This window comes from Tursiops truncatus, chromosome 7, assembly GCF_011762595.2.
Source record: "Tursiops truncatus isolate mTurTru1 chromosome 7, mTurTru1.mat.Y, whole genome shotgun sequence".
NCBI classification, from domain to species: domain Eukaryota; kingdom Metazoa; phylum Chordata; class Mammalia; order Artiodactyla; family Delphinidae; genus Tursiops; species Tursiops truncatus.
This window is the reverse complement of record NC_047040.1, coordinates 26699765-26722134: the sequence shown is the minus strand read 5'-3', so window position 1 is coordinate 26722134 and position 22370 is coordinate 26699765. Positions and strand designations below refer to the sequence as shown.

Here is a 22370-nt window from a genome sequence, read left to right as displayed (position 1 = left end):
TTCTGTACCTTTTAAGAGTTGTAGGTGTAGACAAGATGTGGAAGGGATCACTTTGCTAAAAGTTGAAAACGTGCTTGGAAAAGATGAAAACATAGCACTTTACACTCAATGGGTAGCACAAATCCCAGTGGATTTTGCTGTCGATGTGCATATTGTTTCATAAACATCTTTTAAAAGTCAATGGCTAAGATGGTTTGGTTGTGTGAAGACCATAAAATCTAGGGAGGAATAAAGGGAAAAAGCCATTTCACTGCACATTGTTTATGATTCAAGAAGCCTTGAGCAGTTGAAAATGTATACTGTTACAGAGCTGCTTACCTAGGAATATTAACAAATAATGTGTTCTAAAAAGAGAAATCAATTTTTTGAGGTTACATTATACATCTCATGCAAATGTTTATTTTTCTAATTTCAAAATCATTAAATCAGGTGGCTGTACAAGTAGCAATTTATATAAAAGTAATCAATAAGGAAAATATTAGTTTGGGGAAACTTGATAGCAAATAAGCCTGCAGCCATTTTTTTTTTTTTTGATCAACAATACAGCCATTTAGAAGAAGAAAAAATACTATTTTTAGAGCTGTGGATTTTTCAATATTTATTTTTTAACTGTCATTTTCATTGCATATTGTAAATCAAAATGCTAATGCCATAAGATCATTCCATTTCATAACACATTAGAGAATATTCTAGAAATTATCAGACATAATTCTGAACTAAGAAGAACCTAAATAGCCTATACTATAATAAAAATTAAATGTAAATATAATAGCTAGAAAGAGATGGTATTCCTACGTCTAGTCCTGACTACATCAATGCCAAGATTGGGAGATTTTGGGAAATGTGATTAACTTTCCCTTACAGTGTCCTGTGCCTGCCCTTGATGGCATATTTTCAGATATTATATTAAGGTTAGTGTTGTTAGAATTGGTTCAATGAAATAACTCTTTCTCAATGTTAACAATATTCATATCCTTTAGATATTAAGTTTATGGTTCTCTATAGACAGAGCTTGTATATTTTACTTTAACTTGAAGTTCAGTTACTTGAAGAAAAGTATAAAACTTGGCTTGTGAGGCTATATCTAGTGTGTTATTGATCCTATAGCAGGGCTTGGCATCATGTAGTTCAAGATTAAATTTCAAAACTTTAACAGTTTACATTACAAAACTGTTACATAACTTCTAAGTGTATAAAAACTCATATATATATATATATATATATATATATATATATATATGTAAATTGGTATGGTGGTGAGGGGGTGTGTGTGTTTTCTAGTCCTCAAGCTAAAGTTTAGACTGTGATTACATTGCAATGAATTTGGAACCCATTCTGTACACTTAAACTTTGACTACATTGGCTATAATATGGTATATGTATATATAAAGGAGACCTACTAAACCCACCCAAATCACAAAGGAAACTTATTTTTCTCTTAGAATTGCTTATTAAACAGGCATTGTTTTTAATGTGATATATACTTTCAAATATAATTTGGGGTTTTGGTCTCATTCACTAATAGAATGAAAGATATCTGTGAGTTAAAGTACAAAACTAAAAATCTCAAATCTAAAACTTCAGAAAGCAGAGGTGGTAAATGACCTCATCTATGTTTTACAATATTTTCAGGACATTTACACTTAATGCTGAATTCTCAAATGCAGAAATATACATATATAAGTGGTTTTATGATTCTTTCTAAGCTGATATATTTCGCCTGTTAAAAATTATGCTGCTCCCTTAGTGTTAGAGGCCTTATGTTTGGTAATTACAAGTGTCTGTGCTATATGAGTCTCTATGTATGTGCGTGTTTTGTTCCAGTTTCTTGATTCTTGACTCAAATTCTCTATGTATAATCGTATCAAATATTTAAAAAGTAAAAGGGTCAAAGAAGATTGTTAAATATCTGACCAGAATCCTATATACCTTTATATATATATTTAAAAAGTATTGGGATGTTTTGAACATGACTATGCTGGCCTGTCTGCCTTTTACCCTGATTCCTTCACTCTAGTGTTATGGAAGTCTACTGGAAACTTTTTCAATAAGCTAAGTAATGTTGTACCTTGCAAAAAAGCCTCCACTCTGACAAACAGGGCCTTACAGAGTGGGAATGTTTTCATACTGGGACTATGGAGATTTTGCAGATGTGTACATCTGTTCCATTTAAGGTGCCCTTAAACGTGTTGAATGTAATGTGTTAAATGTTTATGTGTAATCGATAAAATATCTATATGTATGTGCATAAGATTGTCACAAGATGTATTCTCAGGAATACTGTTACCTGGAGTTTGAAGGAATAATTATTTATAAAAACAAAAAAAAGTCGAGCAAGATTAGAAAAAGTTCAAGATAAGTAACAATATTTTGTAATTCAAAATATTATTGAGTATATGACTAAAAGTTAGTTATTACATATAAATATAGTATTGGTAATAGATCATTTATTAAGCTATGATTCTTTCTGAAATTAACTTTTGAGAGACCTTAGAATAAGCATGTATCATCCACAATAGTGGGTGTAGATTTACTCAGATTCAATTAAAGCAGTTCAAATTCTGGATACAGCATTTTATACAGCAAAACATTTTACTTTCATTTTTCAGTGTTTGCTGCTTTCTGTAATTCTATTAGATAAGTTGTTTTTTTCCAAAAAGGAAACTGAGTTGTTGAGTGCATTGGGGCAAGGCACTGAGAACTACGGTGTCAAAAGGCATAAATGGACATAGCAATGCTGGAGGAAAAAAAAGTCTGTGGCATTTCGGGGTCTGACTAGGGCCTGTTGAGTAGGCTGGAAGTAACTGATTTGCTATTTCAAGCCTCCAAGAGTACCTTAGGCAGGATGATATCTCCTCCTTCTTTAGTTATCTGTCCCTCTAGTCAATGAGAAACATTCTCCAGTCTGCTGTCCAGCTCTGAGAGTATCTGAGACAGGAATAGAGTGTATATAGGGACCTACAAGGAAGAAAGGGTCATAAATAGAATGACAGTCCAAAATAGAAGTTAAATATCCTTCCTCAAGTTGTACATGAGACTAATAGTCTCCGGAATTTGCTGCTATCACACCGAGTCATGCTGTTGCCCTGTGACCTCACACTTCCAATTCCACGGCCTTGTCTTGGCAGTGAATAGAAAGTCCCACCTCCTCATTTACTTCAGTGGGTCCTAACTGCAGCATTTCAGAAACAAAGTTTGGTTTGACACTCAGGAGAATAAAAACAAGTTTAGGGCAGAATGTATCTGGAAAAACTTAAGACAAATTTTCTTATGTTATTTTAGGATCATTTAGGATTACAGATCAATGTACCTCCATATTTTTCAAAAGTCACTGTGACTGCAGGATGAAAATCCTTTATTAGCCATTTTATAGGTAAAAACAAAAGATTGACTACACAGCCAACGTCCCTCAGATGACTATAAAGTTTGTTATGAATACTGAATGACCAAAGAGCATGGAAAAAATGCATATGAATAAATACTGAAATGTTTATGAAAGATATTTATGAAAGATAAGACTTCTGTGTTTGAATATGCACATATAATAAAATAAATCTAAAAACATTTAAGATGCCTGATTGAGTTTTGTTTCTCATTTTTCAACATAGGGAATAGGTTAACTCATTCAGGAAAGTGTTCATTTTAGATCCCTGGGGTGTGCTTTTGTTTTGGATCCCTGGAGCTCGCCTTGATATCTCTCCACAACATAGTCCGGCCTGAGGTCACCCTTCAATTGGACACCTCCAATTCCTTCCTCCTATTCCAAATGAGCTCCATTCTCCTCATGCTTTCCATCCCTAACTTTCAAAATAAAGCAGAATGGGCATATTGGGAGACAAGTTCCCCAGTGTGACTTCTCTGCCCAGGTATGACCATCTGGAATGACTGGTAGATTTTCCGGGAGGAATGTTAAGGACCAGGTTATGCGCTGAATGTGGCCAGAACCACTATGGGATACACGTTTACCACCAGTTCTTTTATACAAAGTGCTCTATCCTTGCCCTTGCTAAATCCTTTTTTTTTTTTTTTTCTTTCCTCTCCCATGAATTTGTTACCTGAAAAACTGTGTTCCCCTCTTGGTGGGAGTCGAGCCAAAAGACACAACCAAGCCAAAGATCAGGAGAAGGACCTATTACTTGCAGCAAGAAAGGAGAACACGGGGGATCTCTCCCAAAGCAGTGTCTTCCCAACAGCAAAATTGGGTAAGTTTTATGCTAAGGGTACATGCGTATTGATGAAGGGGCTTGGGCTGTGGACAGAGTCCAAGATTTAGTGGATTGAAGTCATGAGGGTCAGAAAAGGTCAACATATCCTCTCTTAAACTCCTGTTAATCTGGTGGTTGAGGCTTTAGGCTAATCATTTCCATTGAAAAGAACTGGTTGAATTTACAACTGATACACTATCTTTGCTATTGTTACTTCTCTTGCCTGATAACAGGCATTTGTTTCTGCATTCTTTGTCCCCTTAAGATCATTAATTACTACACAAAAGAATCTGAAAAAGAATGCATATATGTATATATACACCCGAATATATAACTATATAACTATATATATATATATATATATATATATAAAAAACTGAATCACTTTGCTGTACACCAGGAAGTAACACAACATTGTAAGTCAACTATACTTCAAAAAAAAAAAAAGACCTTTAGGACAAAATCACTTTCTTCTTTCCTTAACAAAGATATCTCCATAGCTTATACCTTTTCTTACCCCAATACATAGTGTATTTCTGTTATTATATCTGGTACCTTTAACCATATATATTACTTAGAATTCTCAATCCTTTGAAATTTTAATTTTTAAATGAAAATAAAGAAGTGAATATTGATCATTGTGAACTGTAAAAAAAAAAAAAAAAATAATTACTGAGACCTGTTCAAGGGCCAGGCTTAGATGACAAAATAGCTTAGGCCCAAAATGCCTTCTCTTATGTCAAAAAAGCCATGTCTGGTTTTCTTTTTCCAGAGACCCCTCCTCCCCCACCTCATCTGCTTACAGTTTTACTACAGTTATTTTCCCCACCCAATGATCCTAGACACATTTGGCAAAGAAATAGCCACACTTACTCTGTTCTGGATTTTGCCTGAACAGTAAATAAATGTATTGCAATTTGTCAATAAGCATTCCTGTGAAAGAAGGTAAGAAGGATGAGGGCCAGAAGCAGAGGAGAGTAATAATAATAACCACCACCATTTTATACTGAGCACCAGGCATCCGGTCCTGGGCACAGACCTGGATTCACAAATCTTGCGCACTGTCTTAATAGATGAGAAAATTGGAGGCAGGGAGAAGTGACTTGCCAGGTCACCCAGCTAGCATCTGGTAGAGCCAGGATTCTGCCCCAAATCAGACTCGCACTGCTCTTGAGGAGGATTCAAAGAGAAATAGGAAGAAGGGTTTTTTTTGTTCTTGGACAAGTACAGGGACGGAGAGGAAAGGAACGCATATGCAAACGATGGAGAAACAAAAAAGTGATAAGAGGGCAAGAGCTGAGAGGGAACTGCAGGGGAAGTAAAACTAGAAAAGATTAAGGAACTCCTCAGAAGACTGGGAGACCTGAAACGCTTGTTTTAAAAACAAAGGTCAGAGGAAGGAGGAAGGTGCCTCACCGCGAGGCCCCGCCCCTAAGCCCTTAGAGTGGCACCCCTCCCGCTAGGGGAGGCGGGACTTCCCCCCTCAAGGCAGCTGCGGCCGGTGGAGTCCGGAAGACTCTACTGGGAAGAGGCGGGGCCAAAACTGTGCGGCCAATCGGGGCGCGACGCCTTCGTCTTGCCGGGGATCTCTCTGGGTAACTTGCTTTAGAGAACTAGCACCATGGCGTCTGGCTGCAAGATTGGCCCGTCCATCCTCAACAGCGACCTGGCCAGTTTAGGGGCGGAGTGCCTTCGGATGCTGGACTCTGGGGCCGATTATCTGCACCTGGATGTAATGGACGGGTAACTCTCCGCGGGGCTTGGGTCTGGGTTGCCGCGCGGGGCGGGATAGGCGCACCTTTATTGAGTGCCTGTTGGGTGCACGGCGTCCCTGTACCGCGGAGCGCCTCGCTCTGAACGCGGTACTGAGAAGGAGCCTGCGGTGGGAGCCCTGGAGGCCCTGCTTGGAGGGGACCTGAGTCGGCATCCTGGGCTGCGACCGCGTCCCAAACCTCAACCATGTCCCCTCCCCCCACGTAACGTGTGGTCTTCTAGCACTTAGCGCCTGGAAGCGACCTTAAATCTCTAGGATCCGTCTCATTTTCAGTTGGGAGAAACTGAGGCCCAAGGGGATAGGCATGACTTGCCCAAGCTCATATAGCTAGTTAGTGGCAAAGCTGGGGAGAAAGACTTGTGTAAGGATGACGAGTTTGGCACCTCGAGTGAGAACGCCCGACTTCTGCCACTTGCTGGGTTACTTGGGACAAGCCATTTAACCTCATTGAGCTTCAGTTTCATGATGTGAAAAATGGGAGTAATAACACCACCGCTTCGGCATCTTTGGAAGATGAAATGACCTCATACACGTAGTTTACAGTGCCTGGCATATAGTAAATTCTCTGTAATTGTTAGTTGTTGTATCATTGTTCAAATTATGATTTTCCTGTCTATTTTCTCTTCAGGCACCCTGCTCTTCAGGGAGGTCAGTTTTTTGTAAGTAACTTTTAAGCACTGTAGTTACAGCCCATAATCAATATTGTTTGAAATCAGAATGATGCTAGTTTCTTAAGTTGGTTATAAAATGAGGAAAAATCATAGAGAAAACAGTTAAGACTCTCTCAACGTTACACACATTGTGACAGAGTTGCAACTTGGATCTTGGGTTTGCCAAGTGGTTCTCTGAGCCCCACTGATCACAGGCCATAAGATCAAAACAGCCATTACCTTGGCTTGGGGTAGAAAAGTAAGTTTATTGGAAATAGTAAAATCTCTGTGTACTCTCATGCACATCTGCAAATTCATGTTTTTTACGAAAGATGACCAGTCACTTCCTTGTCTTTTTAATGTCACTCCTCTTATGACAGCTTTGTCTTCTTTGTTCTGTCTGGTTTAATCTGCTGTTTCTCTTTTGTATTCCACTCAGTTACCTCAACACCGTGCCTAACTGATAATGGCAAAGAAGATTAGTAAATATTACCTCTTACAAAACCTTGATTTTTAGTTTGGTATCACATATATTTCTACTTCTGTATATTTTTTTGATACCTTTGCTTGAAAGCCCTGAACTTTCACAGGTAATATTACTGGAGTGTGTACCTCACAGATGGGTAGCTACATTTTTGTGTCTGAGACACAAAATGAGACAAAATTTTGTTTTCTGAGACACTTGAGGGTCTCAGGACAGAACAGACTACGAGTATATGTGTGTAGTGTGTTTGTCACAGAGAGCAGCTTGGTTGTAAATAAGTCTTGTCCAATGTTTGAGCGAATGGAGAAAATAATTTGTTCCAGTTTACCAATCAGAATATCAGTGACAACAGCAATAGGTAATATTTACAGGCACTTGACTATTTCTGGTCTGATACTTTTTGTGAATTATTTCACACAACACTGTGAGCTTGGTGTGAGCTTGGTGCGATATCTCGGCATCGACAGAGATTAAAGTCACCTCGTAGCTAAGAAATGGCGGAGCCAGGATTTGCATGCTGCAGCTTGTTGTGTCTCTGAAACTGTCTTCTGTGGGTATTAGGCTTACAGAGAATGATTAAGATATTCTCTGTTTTCAAAGAACAACTATATTTTTTGATATTTATTTCATATCTCTCCTGCTGCACCGGAAGCTCCCTGAAAGCAGAGACTGTTTCTTTGGCTTACCTCTGTATTCTCTGCAGGAAAAGCACCATGGCAAGCTTAATTATAATTGGTTGGATGAATGGCTTTATCATAAGGGAGGGATCTCTAAGGAATCTTTTTTGCCCCTCCCAGCCCTATGGCAGACCCTGAGCTTATTAAGATAAAGTATTTTTTTATTGACTCATTTCCCCCCTTTACCAGGAAACATCCATGGTTTGCAAAAACTAAATTCTGCATACACCATTTTAAAAACCCTTTCTCTGTTAAGCTTCACAACTTTCTGAGCTAAGAGCTATTTTTATTCCCCTTTTGCAAAGGAGGAAACCAGATCGAGGAGGTTCAGCCCCTTCCCAGTGTCCCACCGAAGAGGCAGAGCCTGGCTGAGCTGCAGTGCCTCCTAGGCCCAGGGTATGAAAGAGGGGCTGTGGACTCCCTTTCCCAAGGCAGCCAGCCCCAGTTTACCTTCCCTCCAGGTAGTGCCTCCATGCTTCTTTTCCTGGTCCCCTGAAAAATCTCCAACATTACACTGAGCTTGCATGCCCTTGTTTTCTAGTCCCCTCTCTTCCCTTGAAGCCCACACTTCTGATTAAAACTGAACATCTTCATTTTGAAATTCAGGAACAAGTTCTGGAAACACTGGTGGGTGGAGCACTAGTATGGTTGGATATTTGAAATAAAGGACAAGTGGATTTTCTGGAAAAGAAAATTGGAAAGCATGTAAATATAAATGTGTCATGACAGGACAGTGACTGGAAATGTGTTGGTCGTAAGTGTAGGAACTGAGCAGATATTCAATTTCTAAATTAGGAACAGGGAGATTTCACGATACTACTAGACCTGACTGACTTCAGTACTGGGCCCACAGTGTCACAAGGCCACCATTAGCCGGGCCAGATGTTCTTCATTTTTCCCGTCTCCATCTGCTGTCTCACTCCTCCATGTTACCTGCCAGCCTACCCCCCACCGTAGGCATAGGTGTGATTCCTTGTTCACAGGAAGTGTTGTTTGGTTACAGTGTTGCTGAATTTTATATCAACCTTGATCCTCCTCTTTGCCTTGTTGGGAGATCTGGTAAAGGTTTGCTTTTTGTGAAAATTATCCATGTGATGGGGGATCAAAATAATCGTATCCCTTATTCCAATATTCTAAGCAATTATAGCTTAATCTCATAAGTTCTTTGGGAGAAAAGGACACTTTTTAATTGCATTTTAATTTTGGCAGTCTTTACTCCAAAATGGCGTTATAGCTTCTGTTTCCCAGTGAAGTAAAAGTGTATTTGTTTTATTCTCATATTTTCTCAAGATGTGGTTATTGTGTTTATTTTCGTGATAAACTAAGCCTAAGGTTGAGACATCAAAAATACTTCTGAGGGCAGACAGAAAAAACAGTGAATGAAATGCAGATCTTTCAATCTCAGATTTGTGTAGTATTCAGCAGTCCTTGCTGCCTGCTTATGTGACTCTTACCTCCGAGTTCTAAGTAAATATAAAAAGCATCTTATCCATAACCCTGGCAGTTACTGCTCTTAGACGAATGGTAGAATGATTTCCAAAATACTAGAAATCCAACCTCCAAGGACCAGGGTGCTGGAGAGTAAAAGTGTCTGTACCCATCCACCGTACCCATCCCTCTCAGGTGTGTCCTGACCTCTCTGTCTTAAGGCTCTGCTCCTCCCTTGGACTTTCTTCTTCTGTTAGTTATTAGCTTCAGTGGAGGAGCAGACAAGCCTGGCAGTTAAGAGCCTGAACTTTGGAGCTAGATTGCCTGTGTTTAACTCCTGCCTCCAGTGCTTATTGGTTGTGTGAGCTGTGGGGCCTCTTATTTTCTCATCTGTAAAATACAGGTAATAGTGGCACCTGTCTCACTGAATTGTTGAGAGCCTTGGTTGGTTGGTTGGTTTTGGTTTTTGGCTGCGCAGCACGTAGGAGGATCTTAGTTCCCTGACCAGGGATCAAACCCGCATCCTTTGCATTGGACGCGCGGAGTGTTAACCACTGGATTGCCTGGGAAGTCCCTGTTGTGAGGTTTTAATGAGTTAATATATTGGAATGGTTTATTGGAATGGTGCTTGGCCTGTATGTGTTTTAATTTTTTATTAACACTCCTTCTGCCTGCCTGTCATCTTAAGCTCAAGACTTTTGGATGTGGTTTATTCTCTCTCTTCAACCTTCCCCCTCCCCCGCATCTTATCACTTAGGAGATCCTATCACCTGCTGTCCTTGTTTCCATTCCTACTGTTTCTTGCCATTTAGCAGCACCTCTTGCCTCCCTTCTTCCAACTTACTGACCAGTCTGTCTGCCTGCTGTATTGTTTCCATCTTATTTTTCATTTGTGTCTCTCTTTTAAAATCTCACTTGATCAGGATAAAGTCAAAACAGTGAGCCTGGCATCTGGTGCACTTAATGTGACACAGTCTGCCTCCTGCGTTTTTCATACTAGCCAGGGTGGGCATTACCATCTCCCCCTTCTTTGAACTTAACTTAGTTATTTCTGCCTTTGCTTCATTTCCTTCCCCATTTTTACAAATTCTATTTGTTCTGTAAGTCTCACGATCTTACCCCTTTCTAAAAAGTGCTATTCTACTTGCCTCTGGAACTATTTTGCCTTAATATTGCCTACTTGTTATTGTGTAACAGTCCTCATACAGGGTAATGCCTACTACTTTAACAGAGAAAGCCCAGATTTCAGTGGCTTAATGTTATAGAGTTTCTCATTCATGTAATAGTCTGGTGTGAAATGTCTGTCCATGCAGAAATTGAGAGACCTAGTCCCCTTCCATCCTGTGGCTCTGCCATTCCTTAAGGGCCTCTTTACTGGCAGAAGGATAAAGTGAGAGCAGAACAGGAATACTGCTCAACCTCCTGGGCTCTGCAGTGACGCCATCACTTAAGCTCACAGTCCATTGGTGAGAACTAGTCACATGGGCCACTAGATGTGAAGGGAGTTGGGAAGTGTGGTCCTCGGCTGAGCTGGCTTCCTACCAACAGCTGTGCTGTAACAGGCAGTCATGAATTCTGGTGAGCCATTAGCCATCTCTTACCCATGAGATTGTAAACTTTTCTGGGGTGAGCAGGAACACTCACGTATTCCTTTATGAAATACAGTAGTCTCTGAAGCAGTCAGCCCGGGGCGTACATAGAGGAGGTTTCTTTAAATATTGAAGTGAGCTGGCGATAGAACAAAAGGACTAACCAGAGTAGGATAATGGTGAACTGCTTTGGGTCTGATATCAGAAGGCTTAATTTGAATCCTGCCCCAACAAATTATTAACTGGATGACTTAAGGAAGTTATGTATCCTGTGCTCTTCAAATGGGAATAGTAACAGCCTCTACTTCATAGGGCTGTTGTGAAGATGAAATGAATTAAGGTACAACATCTGGTATGTTGTAAACTCTCAGTAAGTGGCGGTTATTAGTATGCATTAAGTGTCTTTTGTTTTTTGCGGTATGCGGGCCTCTCACTGTTGTGGCCTCCCCCGTTGCGGAGCACAGGCTCCGGACGCGCAGGCTCAGCGGCCAGCCGCTCGGCAGCATGTGGGATCTTCCCGGACTGGGGCACGAACCCGTGTCCCCTGCGTCGGCAGGCGGACTCCCAACCATTGCACCACCAGGGAAGCCAACATTAAGTGTCTTTATTGATAATCTTTAAGAAAGTTTCGATAAACTGTCATTTTGTGCCCTGTGATAGAGGTGGATTAGAAGTAGCCACAGGCAGCCTGTGATAGGTTGATTTGAGAGACCTGTAATCAGAGTCCTGAACTTCCTAACTAGTGTGTGACTTGGGCAAGTCATATAACTTCTGGGGTTTTGGTTTTGTCATCCTTCCGTTTCTACTTGTCAGGGATTTTGAATTACAGAGTTAAATAGAGTAAATCATGTGACATTATTATGATTTGCTGAAATATCAAGGAGATAACTGCTCTGTAAAACTGAAATTATACAGATATTTTTAGTGTTGTTTAATACTGATGATGTTATTGAAAAATAATTGCGATCACAGATAGTCTCCTCTACTCCCATCAGAATACATACTGAGAAAAATACAGAAACTGAATCGAAAACATTTTCAGAGCAAGATTTTGTTTGTCTTGTAGGCATTTTGTTCCCAACATCACCTTTGGTCACCCTGTGGTAGAAAGCCTCCGAAAGCAGCTAGGCCAGGACCCTTTCTTTGGTAAGTGGGTGTTACACCGTCTGAAGCTGGATGTGTTGCTCAAGTAAAGGGAAAGTAGCTGGTTGATTTCTCAACCTCCAGTTTCATCTTGTACCCTTTTCCCTCCTCCCTGTGCTGGGGTTTCATTGACTGCCTGTAAGAAGCCTAACTCTTACCTGCTTCAGGGCCTGGGCACTTTGGCTAATCTCTTTGCCTAGAAAGCTGTGTTCTCTTGACCAGTGCTGCCTCATCTTTCCTCCTCACATCCTTTGTTGTTTCTTCAGAGAGCCCTGTCTTAAATTAACCTTTTCCCGTTACATCACCTTGTTGATTTTCTTCTTAGAATTTCTTTCAATCTGAGATTACTTTTATCAAACTCTAAACGCCTTAAGGGCAAGATTTCATCGACTTAGTTTTTTGCAGTTTTCCTAGAGCTTAACATAGACACAGCTGGGGCTCAATGTAATTGTTAAATGAATTTATGAATTGATTGACTTATGGTCTGTATTTGAAGCCAATTCATGGAAATGGAGCTTTCTACAAGTGGGGTCTATGTATGCTCCACTCCAATATTGTAGGATAATGTGAATTAAGGATTTTTAAGACCAGTGACCTAGAAGTTACTTTTTATGGAATATAGATTCAGTCCACATATCCTTGTTGCTGCTGCTGTTTTAAACTAAGTTAGCAGTGACTCACTTGCCAGGTCTCTGGTAATAAGACATTTGGTGAGTTCTTGTAAATATGTGTTTTTATATAACTCATTACATAAATTTAGTAAAACTTAGATTTTTTTTTTCTTTTTTTTTTTTTTGTGGTACGCAAGCCTCTCACGGCCGTGGCCTCTCCTGTTGCGGAGCACAGGCTCCGGACGTGCAGGCTCAGCGGCCATGGCTCACGGGCCCAGCTGCTCCGCGGCATGTGGGATCTTACCGGACCGGGGCACGAAACCGCGTCCCCTGCATCGGCAGGTGGGCTCTCAACCACTGCGCCACCAGGGAAGCCCAAAACTTAGATTTTTTAATTGAAATATTGTGGGCTAGTTAAAAAAATTGTTTTTATAAATTTATTTTATTTTATTTTTTTGGCTGCATTGGGTCTCTGTTGCTGCGCGGACTTTCTGTAGTTGCAGTAAGCAGGGGCTACTCTTCGTTGTGGTGCGCGGGCTTCTCATTGTGGTGGCTTCTCTTGTTGCGGAGTACGGGCTTTAGGCATGCAGGCTTCAGTAGTTGTGGCACACAGGCTCAGTAGTTGGGGCTCACAGGCTCTAGAACGTAGGCTTAGTAGGTGTGGCCCGTGGGCTTAGTTGCTCCTTGGCATGTGGTATCTTCCCAGACCAGGGATCCAACCCGTGTCCCTGGTTCGATTGGCAGGCGGATTCTTAACCACTGCGCCACCAGGAAAGTCCCTGTGGGCCAGTTTTATGAAGGTATGTAGCCACTAGCCACATGTAGCTATTTAAAGTAGTTAAAATTAAATAAAATTAAAACTAGTTTCTTAGTGGCATTAACCACATTGCAAGTTCTCAGTAGCCACGTGTGGCTTGTGACTACTGTACCGTCCAGTGCAGTTGTGGAACACTGCAAGCATCGCAGGAGGCTGTTAGAGCCTCTCTGTAGGCTCCATCCGCTTGGAATGTACCAAAGGAAATGTACATTATCACCTAATTTATGTGGCATGAGGGAAACAATGTTCCACCAACATGTTCACTATTTAGAAATTTCCAAATAATGGAATATAATCCTCTTGATTATCTGAACTTTTTTTTTTTTAACTACATTTTGGAGAATGAATTTTCCAGGGTAAATTCGTTCTTATGATTGTCAGAGTTGGATGAAATAAGTAGCATTCTTGGTCCCCCCACCTTCCCCGGCTTGTACAGTGGCCACAGAATTCCCTACTGTGGCTTTGCGTGGATTGAAAATATGTATGTATTTTCCCGTTTCTCTCCCTTTTAGTTGTCTCCAAGTGTTTCTTCTCACTGCTGTTTGACTCCCCTCCTATCTCTATCTGTGCCTCTTCTCTTACCAACTCAACTGCCACCACCCCACACAGTCTGCTTTTCCTTTCTGTTTTTAGTTTGTTCTTTGCTGATAAACTTGCTAATCAGTCTTTCCAGAGGTGAATCTCAAGTAAAGATGAATGGACTTAATATACTTTAGTGTTTGGGTTTTGTGACCTTTGTTTTTTATATTATAAGTTTTTGTTTGTTGGATACTGGTTGTTGGATAATTGATACATGCTGTATCCTAGGAGTTAGATCCCAAGTTGTATGTATAACTGCTAAAGCTTTTAACTCTTCAATCTCAGTATTGAGTAGAATTTACCATCTAAGAAGTAAAGTGGTAGGGAAAAGTCGTTTTTGTTCTTAGCTAAATCAGTGGTCTTCAAGTATGGTCTGAGGACCCGTGGGAGTCCTTTTCAGATGGTCCATGGCATCAAAACTATTTGTAGTTTTATTTGTAAATTACTTGTACTGATACTATTTGCCATTATTTATGCTGATGGTGCAAAAGCAGTGGTGAATTAGTCTGCTGATGCCTTGGCCTGAGACAAGGCAGTGATACTGAACTATACAGGTAGTCGCGATATTCTTATTTGCCATACATTCATAGTATCCTCTGTAACAAGTATCCTTGATGAATTAGTACAAGTGATTGATTTAGTAAATCTTGATCCTTGAGTGCATGTCTCATTAGCGTTTTGTGTGACAAAGTGGAAAATACATATAAAGCACTTCTCTTAAATCCTGGAGGATGATAGTTTCCTCGAAGAAAACCACTTGTGCCATTGTTTTAAGCTGTGAACTGAAAGTGCTAGTCATGAATACCATTTTCCCTTGAAAGAACAACTGACAGATGAACTGTGGTTATCAGACTTGGATATTTTACTGACATTTTCTTTAAAATTAACTAAGTGAACCTGTCACTTCAAGGAAAGCGGCTCATCAATTTTCATTGCCACCGATAAAGTTAGAGTTTGCAAGAGAAAGTTGGAATTTTAGAAAACTTATATCTGCCTCTCTGAGCTTGATAGCTTCCCAGGACTCACAGCTTTTCTGACCAGATCTGTAATATCATTAACAAATGCGGGGTTTGGATAGTATATAATGAAATGTGTCACTATTTGGAAGATCTGTGTAACTCAGTGAACCAATAGTACTTAAAAGAGCCATTCAAAATGTAGACTAATGGGTTTGAATGTAACAAAGTACGAAAAGGTCACTGGTGGGGTTTATGGATTCCACGTTGCCACTAACCTTTCTAAAAAAAGTACCACTTGTTGAGTTTTGAGGTAGAAATAGAATATCCACACTTGAGTGAAAAGGCTGTGGATGTAGGTACTCCTTCCTTTTCTATGCACTTTTTTCCCTTCATATAAAACAACAGATTGCAGGAGATTGAATGCAGAGCAGGTGTGAGAATACAGATGTCTTCTCTTAAGGCAGACATTAGCGACTCGCAAAAATGTAAAACGGTGCCACTCTTACATTAATGTGTAATGGATTTATTTTTATTATCATTATTATTTTTTAATGAATTAATAAGTAGACACTAAAATGTTTTTAGTTTGCATTTCTAATACATTAAATATTGATAAATATAACCCACATCAACAATATTTTGGGGGGGAGGGCTTCAGTAATTTTTAAGAGTGCAGAGGGAGTCTGATAATAGAACATGTGAGAACTGTATCTTAATTATAGGCAGATTAGCTGAGCCATCAATTCCCCAAATACTAGAGGATGTCCAGTGAGGGTTGCTAGTAGTGACTGCATGCTAGAGATTGAACAGGGATGACTTAGCAGTCTGGTATCTTAGGAAAGAGTAAACTTGATCTTTTAAACCAGATGGAATTTTTTTTTCTTGTTTATAATACGAAGGGGAAAAAACACCAAATTGAGTTTATCTTTTAAAAGCAAGAGTTTGCCTATTAAAATATGTTCTATTTTTGTTACTTTTATTAGTTTAGAAATATAAATGCTAGTCTTGGCTTCATTAATCAGGCTGTGTACTCTGTTTTCCTGACATTTTTCAAAGCCTTGTTGCATTTTATAATCTTAGTTACTGAGTTCTGGAATACTAGAACTTTTTTCTTTAATATAGCTTTGCTGTATCAGCAGTGTGCTCCCTCTAACAAAACAAAAAGCTCAAAACTCTCACTGCCATCTCTCTGGCGCAGGAGTGTTTACTGTTTCTTCTTCCCAGCGTTATTTCTTGTTTTCACTTCGTTTAAGCTGCCCTCTCCTTCTCATGAAATGCTATTATGTTTTAAGTCAAGGTCTTTAAGAAGGCCATGCTCATTTCTTCCCAAACATATCCTCACAGGGTTTGAGCTTTAGGATCAGGACACGTGGCAGGCTTCTCAGGTTAACGTGCTCTTCCCTCTCAGTCTGTTCCCTTTCTTGCAGTTGTCTGCCTCTCGGTTGACGGCAGTTCTCTTCTAGCTCCTCAGGCCAAATCCTTGCACCATCTGACTCTCCTCTCACTCTGCACTTCTTTTTTTTTTTTTTTTTTTTAAACATCTTTATTGGAGAGTAATTGCTTTACAATGGTGTGTTAGTAGTTTCTGCTTTATGACAAAGTGAATCAGCCATATGCATACATATATCCCCGTATTCCCTCCCTCTTGCGTCTCCCTCCCACCCTCCCTACCCCACCCTTCTAGGTGGTCACAAAGCACCGAGCTGATCTCCCTGTGCTATGCGGCTGCTTCCCACTAGCTATCTATTTTACATTTGGTAGTGTATATGTAAGTCCATGCCATTCTCTCACTTTGTCCCAGCTTACCCTTCCCCCTCCTCATGTCCTCAAGTCCATTCTCTACGTCTGTGTCTTTATTCCTGTCCTTCCCCTAGGTTCTTCAGAACCTTTTTGGTTTTTTTTTTAGATTCTGTATATATGTGTTAGCATACGGTATTTGTTTTTCTCTTTCTGACTTACTTCACTCTAGGTCCATCCACCTCACTACAAATATCTCAGTTTCGTTTCTTTTTATGGCGGAGTTATATTCCATTGTATATATGTGCCACATCTTCTTTATCCATTCATCTATCAATGGACACTTTCACTCTGCACTTCTGATCCACAGCAGCCCCTGTTGTCCCTGCCTCCCGAACATACCCAGAATCCCTACCATTGCTCACCATCCTCAATTGCTGGTTTTTTTACCTTGGCCTTCTTAGTCGGATCTTGTTACTTGACTCAAAATCCTGTAGTGTTTGTTCCGCATCGTTCAGGATAAAACCTGGTGGGCTGCAGAGCTCTGTCCTCTCAGCCGGTGCTTCTCTGACCTCATCTTCTCTCCCCAGTGCGCCCCCGGCTCCAGCCACACTGGCCTTATTTACTACCAACCTAGTGTGTATTGTCTTCACTCCTTTAATTTCTCTCTCCCACTAAGAATGTAATCCCTGTGACAGCAGAGATTTTTGTCTGTTTTTTGCTGTACCCCTGCGGACTAGAAAAGTTAATGGTGTGGCAAGTGCTCAATAAAATATTGGTGGGGAGAATCACTTAATTTAGCTTTCTTATTTTATAAATGAGGAAGCCAGTCCACATAGATAACATGACTTCTTTAAGTTTTTTAGAATGGGATTTCCTGGCCCTGGACCTAGGTTTCCTGGTATCTGGTTATTTTCATAAACAGCGCCATAGGCTTTTTGTGGAAAAATGGGGTTTTTTTTGGTAAATGAGTTTAACCAAAGCCTTATCTTCAGGATGAAGGGAGGTTATCTCTACAGAAGTGTAACTTCTGTATATTTAACAATTATCATGATGCCAGAAGAGTTCATATCTGAAATAGCAAAAACTCCAGGCTGGCTTCAATAATATGAGCCAGCTATTTTCCTTATAGTAATACTTAGGGGATACGTCTTTTCTTTCCAGACATGCACATGATGGTGTCCAGGCCGGAACAGTGGGTAAAACCAATGGCTGTAGCAGGAGCCAATCAATATACTTTTCATCTCGAGGCTACTGAGAACCCGGGGGCTTTGATCAAAGACATTCGAGAGAATGGAATGAAGGTGAGAGCTCAACAGTGATGGTAATTTTTTTTTTTTTTTTTTTTTTTTACAATAAATTTATTTCTTTTTACCCGTGTTGGGTCTTCGTTGCTGTGCGTGGGCTTTCTCTACTTGCGGCGAGCAGGGGCTACTCTTCATTGCGGTGCGTGGGCTTCTCGTTGCTGTGGCTTCTGTTGTTGCGGAACACAGGCACGCGGGCTCAGTCATTGTAGCTCGCGGGCTCTAGGGTGCAGGCTCAGTAGTTGTGGTGCACGGGCTTGGTTGCTCCGAGGCATGTGGGATCATCCCGGACCAGGGCTCAAACCTGTGTCCCCTGCATTGGCAGGTGGATTCTTAACTACTGCGCCGCCAGGGAAGCCCGATGGTAATGTTTTATACTATTTATTCTCAGAGTTGGGAAGATTTGGTGGAAGACCTGAAATGATAGGTGGAGAAGACTGGACTTAGGCAGCTATTCGTCAGGTTTGAAGATAGAGTTTAAGTATAACTTGTTTGTCAGTTAAGATTGATACATTCCACTAATGTTTTCTGAAAGTTTCCACCTTTTAGAAACATTTACTTTTGACAGTCTTGTTGACTTTTTTTTAAAAAAAGTAATTACAGTCTGAACAGTTTATGTATTCCATTTATGTATGTATTCTATACTTTAAGAATAGACCTTTCTACTGGGCCTGATATGCAACAGTAATGTAATACGGAAATAATTATTGATGTGATATAGCAAATTTGTCTCTGTTACAGGTTGGCCTTGCTATCAAACCGGGAACTACAGTTGAGTATTTGGCACCATGGGCTAATCAGATAGATATGGCCTTGGTTATGACAGTGGAACCTGGGTTTGGAGGGCAGAAATTCATGGAAGATATGATGCCAAAGGTAAAAGAAGTATTTGGTTCTGGGGTAAGGCTTTTATTCTGTAAGTTCATTCAGTAAGCATTTATTGGGCTACTTGTATGTTTAGACCTGTACTGTTCTGAAGGTGGGGAGATGAGGATGCCTATATATCATTGGAATACAGTATGAGAAATGCCCCAAGAGATTTAGGTTTGCAGATCATAAAAGATACTACATCTTAGTCTTGAAAATTTTTTTCAAAACCGTTATCTCTGTAACCTTGAGATCTCTTGGGAGTTTTCATTGAATATTGAGGGTTTTGTCTTTGTCTTGTTTCTGTGAAGTATATTTTCTGCAAAGCCATGACAAATTGAATGCCATTTGCCAAACAGAACAAAGCTTGCTTTTATAAAACTTAGTTTGTTACAGTACATTAAAAGCTGGTTTTCCCCAATCATAATTTGTATTGATATAAAGTTATTGTCTGAGACATTTGGAGTCATATTTTAGTGGCTAATATCAGTGATTTTTTATTTGGTGTTTTTCCCTCTACCTATCCACTTAGTCACTTATTTCCTTGTGTATAACTAGGTTCACTGGTTGAGGACCCAGTTCCCGTCTTTGGACATTGAGGTTGATGGTGGAGTAGGTCCTGACACCATCCATAAATGCGCAGAGGTGAGACTGCTTGACTGCAACCTAGCCCAGTTTCCTATCAGATGTAATGACAGGACAGGTCTTGTCTGCCAAAGAGACTTCCTAAACAGGCTTTCTTTCTTAGAAAAGTATTTTTTTTTTTTTGTGGTACGCGGGCCTCTCACTGTTGCGGCCTCTCCCGTTGCGGAGCACAGGCTCCGGACGCGCAGGCTCAGCGGCCATGGCTCACGGGCCCAGCCGCTCCGCGGCATGTGGGATCCTCCCGGACCGGGGCACGAACCCGTGTCCCCTGCATCGGCAGGCGGACTCTCAACCACTGCGCCACCAGGGGAGCCCGAGAAAAGTATTTTTTTGTTTAAATGTAAAACCAGGAAAATAAAGAGCGATAAGTGAATATTCTGAAACCACATAATCATTAAATAGTAAGTCCTGGTTATCTCAGTAATGAAAAAAATTCTTTGGAAAGGAATAAGCTGAATGCCAGCCTGTGGAATATCATTGAAAAGTTCCAGGGCCTTTGAGACAGTTTTCCAAAATAGGGAAAGAAAACATACCTGCTTGTAAAGGGGAAAAAGAGTGTTATTCTGTAGAACTTAGGTGTATTAGCTACTGATTTGTCCCTTGCAAGCTACTAAATCTGTCCCTCTGTAGAAGTGGGATGACTTTTTTTTTTTCCAAGTGGCTAGCTAGGCTGAGTTAGGCTCCTGAACTTCATAAAAGGATACCAGCCCTCCCTGTAGCATTACAGGTGATTAAAGTTTATGTGACCTGCTTTTATTAAACAGCATGGTCTAATCTGCACTTTCAGTGTTTTGTATAAATGCCACACTTTCCTGCTTGATACTTATCAAAAGCTTGACTGTGGTCAATATGGAGGAGGTGCTGGCCAGATGATTAGTGAGCATGTATCCTTTGACCCCTTGTGGAATTCTTTTTTACTGAACTGTGCTTTGTCATTGGTGCTGTTCTTGCTTACATTACGAGGCATGTTAGGTTGTAACCCTATAAAACTAGTATTTTTTTCTTTTTTTATGAGGAACGTTGTTAGAGATATAGTGTGCTGTATCATAGGGTGAGTGTCTCTAATTGGAGACATTTTCCTTAGCTTCAGTGGTTCCCCCCAACAGTCCTCCCTTTCTTTTAGCACCGAATCACATAATAGATTGGATTTCCCTCCTTGAGTCAAATCCTAGGAATCTCAGAGATAAATTTGGACTCATCTTACTTGGTTTTACTCTGACTTCTTTGCTTTCATATTGAAAAACATCTTGAAAATCTTTTTTAAGCCACCTCAAAAGCATTCTGGAAGGCAGTGAAGCATATATAAGAAGTTCCATTCCTTCTGGCCTCACAATGAGAAATAACTTAATGTTGCCCTGTTTTATGGATTCTTTCACATTTTAGCAATAATTGTCCTTTTAGACTACCTACCAATTCTTATACATAATTCAGAGATGAAAAGGTTGATTTTTAGGAGCTGTGGGGGGAATTGGTATACAGGGGAAGACCTTAATAGATTTAAGGATTAAAGGTTTATTAGAAAAGATGCAGTGTAGTTTATTTAGAGGGGGTTACCAAAAAGTCAGTGATTTCTTAGACACATTTAAAAATAATTTCACATCCTCATTTAAGCATTTTCTTTTTTCATTGAACTAGCTGCTTAAGTATGTTCATCTTGAAGTGACTTTTTTTACAATTAAAGTGCTGACTGCCAGCTGCAAGGGTAGAAGAAACTCTAGTCCAGGAATTGTTTTAGGTTTTTCTGCATCTTCCTTTGAGGCATAACCTTAAGTGTTTACTTCTTCCAGGCAGGAGCTAACATGATTGTGTCTGGCAGTGCCATTATGAGGAGTGAAGACCCCAGATCTGTGATCAACCTGTTAAGAAATGTTTGCTCAGAAGCTGCTCAGAAACGTTCTCTTGATCGATGAAACCACAAGGAGTCCAGGGTTTCTGCTTATGAGATCTCCTTTTTTATTGGAAAACAAGAATATTGACTACCAAATCATACCACAGTTGAGGCAGTGCTGCTTTTCCGAGCAATTATTCGTTCCAGTGACTAAAATCCATTTTGCAGAATGTTCCAAGAGGTTAGAAATTGGTGTGTATTACGTTTTCAGTGATGAAATTTAAAGATTAGTGTGGTAAAATACCATTTTTACTGGGAGACTTGATTTTTATAAAGAGTAAAAATATGGCTGTATCAAGGTTATGAACAGAAATGTGTCTTAATGCCTAAGGAAGGCATATTAGCTACTATGAAAAAAAATTTTTTTCTGTATTTCTAAAAAGAGTTTTCTTTGCTTCTTGGCTTTTCTGAAAGCAAAGCAAGTCCTGTTTTTCCGGTTTCGTGTCATTCTTGATTTGTGTATTTGCGTGATAACTAAGTTTGGATGTGGCTGGGATGGATGGCTCTTCTAGCTTCGAAAACATGTATTTTTTACTTTGCACCTTATATTTGATACATAAAAAAACCCGAGTGTATTATGAAGTCCAGGGATTTTCAGGTGGTCTGTTGTAAAACGCAAGCACAAGTTTTATCAGGGTGTTTTCTTTGTTAATTTTGCTATAGCGGCAGGTTATTCAGTGGTTCTTCCCCCACCCCCTACCCACCCTCCACCAACCCCATTTCCCCTTTTTCTTAATCACACCCGCTGTTCTGAAGGCCGTAAAATGTTTTCCTAGCTCTATGCTAAAAGGAAAGGAAGGCCTCTATTTGGAAGTAATATTAAGTTGAATCCTGACTCTCTTCCCCTTTCTATTTGTTTGACCTTAGCAGACCAATCCAGCCAACCTCTTTGAGCTGATTATTAACTGATTTATATATTGAATGTAATCATAACAACAGTGGGGGGGTTGTGTTTAGGATTAAGAGATACTATTAATTATATACGTAAAGCTTCCACTACTATTCCTAGAATT

At 40.1% G+C, this 22370-nt stretch overlaps 1 protein-coding gene across 7 annotated transcripts; it reads left to right on the top strand.

The window, feature by feature from the left end:
* Positions 1 to 5791: 5791 nt before the first annotated feature.
* Positions 5792 to 21794, top strand: RPE (ribulose-5-phosphate-3-epimerase). 7 transcript variants are annotated; one of them, XM_019939004.3, is made up of 7 exons: positions 5793 to 5937; positions 6608 to 6627; positions 11874 to 11953; positions 17818 to 17957; positions 18699 to 18857; positions 19383 to 19469; positions 21257 to 21794. In XM_019939004.3, exons 1-7 carry the CDS (start codon positions 5827 to 5829, stop codon positions 21377 to 21379), a joined length of 720 nt encoding a protein of 239 aa, XP_019794563.1. In that variant the 5' UTR covers positions 5793 to 5826; the 3' UTR covers positions 21380 to 21794. The 7 variants fall into 7 exon arrangements, with proteins under 7 accessions (XP_019794568.1, XP_019794563.1, XP_019794567.1 ...); XM_019939006.3 differs by having other exon boundaries at positions 5797 to 5937; positions 18699 to 18833; XM_019939011.3 differs by having other exon boundaries at positions 5837 to 5937; positions 6608 to 6638.
* The last annotated feature ends 576 nt before the right edge of the window (positions 21795 to 22370 follow it).